The sequence below is a fragment of the Aphanomyces astaci genome (assembly GCF_000520075.1).
Source record: "Aphanomyces astaci strain APO3 unplaced genomic scaffold supercont1.466, whole genome shotgun sequence".
Lineage (NCBI taxonomy): Eukaryota > Oomycota > Saprolegniomycetes > Saprolegniales > Verrucalvaceae > Aphanomyces > Aphanomyces astaci.
This window is the reverse complement of record NW_009798729.1, coordinates 1-2370: the sequence shown is the minus strand read 5'-3', so window position 1 is coordinate 2370 and position 2370 is coordinate 1. Positions and strand designations below refer to the sequence as shown.

General features: G+C 56.9%; 1 protein-coding gene across 1 annotated transcript; it reads right to left on the bottom strand.

The window, feature by feature from the left end:
- Positions 1 to 1274: 1274 nt before the first annotated feature.
- H257_19302 (hypothetical protein) lies at positions 1275 to 2127 on the bottom strand (the record flags this gene model as incomplete). The annotated part of the gene is made up of 2 exons (XM_009848448.1): positions 1275 to 1898; positions 1969 to 2127. 2 exons carry the CDS (start codon positions 2125 to 2127, stop codon positions 1275 to 1277), a joined length of 783 nt encoding a protein of 260 aa, XP_009846750.1.
- Between the last annotated feature and the right edge of the window lie 243 nt (positions 2128 to 2370).

The window sequence follows — 2370 nt, the reverse complement described above, 5'->3', positions numbered from 1 at the left end:
AAAATTACAGCTTGATGTTCAGAATAAGGAAGTTTCATTGGCCAAAATATACTGGCTTTATCGTACTATTCGTGTGTTTCATTGGCTTAGCCACCAACCTGCCAATCGCAGGCCGGCCCACACGTCCGGGTTAACTGAGAAAACTAGCTATCTCTGAGCTGGTTTCCTTGGCGCGCGGCTGCGCGCCAGTCATGCAATTCATGTCAAATGAATGGTGCTGCTGCGGATGTCGCAGAGCCAGTGATTCGAGACACTTGGATTGCCAAGTGTCCTCTCGGGTCAGGATTGGAACTGACCAATGAGATGCCGTGTCCGGATGTTATCCGGACCCCGTTACATCCTCCCACACTCAAACTTGATTTCGGTATACTTGGCCCAGTGTGGGACAGGGATTGAGAATTCGGAACAATCGTTGGAGAATTCAGAACAACCGTTGTCGTCGGTAGTCATTGTGACAAAAGCGACGAAAGCGAAGGATGAGCACCTTCGGAGCGTCTAACTGGGGCGCCGATGACGGCGGCAATGGTGGCGGAGCCCGGAACGTAGCCACGAGCGCTCTGGACCGAGCGCACGCTCTCCGTCGCGGAAGCGACGGTGCGACGATGACCGAGGGCGAGCATACCGGCAGAGCATGCCGGATTTTGTGGTGACCTCGGTAAGTGCGGACGATGTTTTCGTCTGCAAGGATTGGACTCTCCCAGATGTGGGAGACGCGGACTACCCGATGGACCGGGTGGTGTCCGGAATGCGAGCGTTGGCTCGAAGCGCGGAAGAGTATGCGCGCATGGAGGAGTGTCGAGCTCCACGCAGCGATGCTGCGACAATTCCTCGATGGCGTCGAGGTGGCCGTCAATGTTCTCATTGACATGCGGCCGTGGCGTGCGGCAGCGATGGAGTTCGCTGACCTTTGCGGCGAGCGCAAGTACCGTGGCGAGATCATGGCCAATGTGCGGGTCGCTCCACTGCAGGAGGAGACCTTTTGGGAATACGTTGGGCTTTAGTGGGCACGCCTTGTGTGAAAGATGCCAGTGCCGAACGCATTCCACTACCAGTAGAAGCTGGTTGAACACTAAGAAAGTTTTGCTAAGTGTCGTGCAGAGCTGCCTCGGCTTGGATGGGATTTTGTCCACCAGATCTCCGAGTACTGTCGAACTCGCGACAGAGAGCACGGAGAGGTGAGTTGGCTGGTATATCCAGCTCTGAAGACCATTGTGTAGGACCATGGGATGCCGCGATCAGATACTCGCGGCCATCAGGGGCCCAACGAGAGCCCTTCACCACGAACTCGTGGTGCGGCAGATGCAATCGCTGACGTCGCCCACGACGTGTTGAGGCGTTTGGTTGCTCTTGAGGTGCGCTCGGCGCAGCATGACGCCGTGGTCGCTCGCTTGTCTGCAGTTTAGCGGAAGTTGAAGGGGCATCGCGTGACGCGACTGGAGCACGATACCGTGCTTGAACGATTGGCAGCTGTCGAGCGCCTGATGCAGGTGACCCCTCCGACATTTGGGTCGGAGGCAGAGGTCCTGCATCGCTTGTCGCGGGCTGAAGCGACGCTGAAACGGCACCCGAAGCCAGAACACTTGGAGGAGTGGCGTGTGCGGGCGGAGGTGGTTGCTGGCGCAACAAAGTCTGCTATTGGAGACCTTCAAGGTCGGGTCGTGAAGGTTGAAATTGCCCTGCAACGGTTGCAGGAGGATCAGTGAGATGCGCTGAAGAGCGTTCGTGAGGAGTCTCAGCGTCTTTGTGACGTGACTCGTCGCGTCTTGGAGATGGAGGTGCGCGTGGAGCATCTGCTGGACACTGTTTCCCATCCGACTGCGCGGCCTCGCCGTCGATAAATCGGGGTAAGTGGCGCTTGATCTTGCCGACGTAGAACGTCGTGTGTATTCGCCAGTCATCTGGCAGGTCGAGTTTCATTGACGTTGGACTGATGACTTCTTTGATAGGGAAGGGGCCAATCCAGGGGACCTGGAGCTTTGGGTTGCGTAGGACCGTCGGAGGCGCCGCCGACTTGTGGAGATAGACTAAGCCAACACAGAACGTATTGGTGTTCTTGCGACCGTGCTTGTTGGCCTGATGGGCTTGCTGATGTTGCGCATGGGCGATATTGTCGCCAAGTTGGCGCATAATGGAGCTGCGGAGGCGCAGAAATTCTTGGATCGACGCTGTCGTGCGTAGGCCAGGGGAGATTCCTCCCACACTCAAAGTAGACACACCGGTGTCAGTGGGAAGACAGGGGTGACGCAGATGGTTTGCGTAAAACGGGGAAAACCCCGTGGAGGCGTGGACCGAGGAATTGTAAGCAAACTCCACTTGGTGGAGTAGGGAACTCCATGTGCGAGGTTTCGACGCAGCATAACTGCGGAGCAC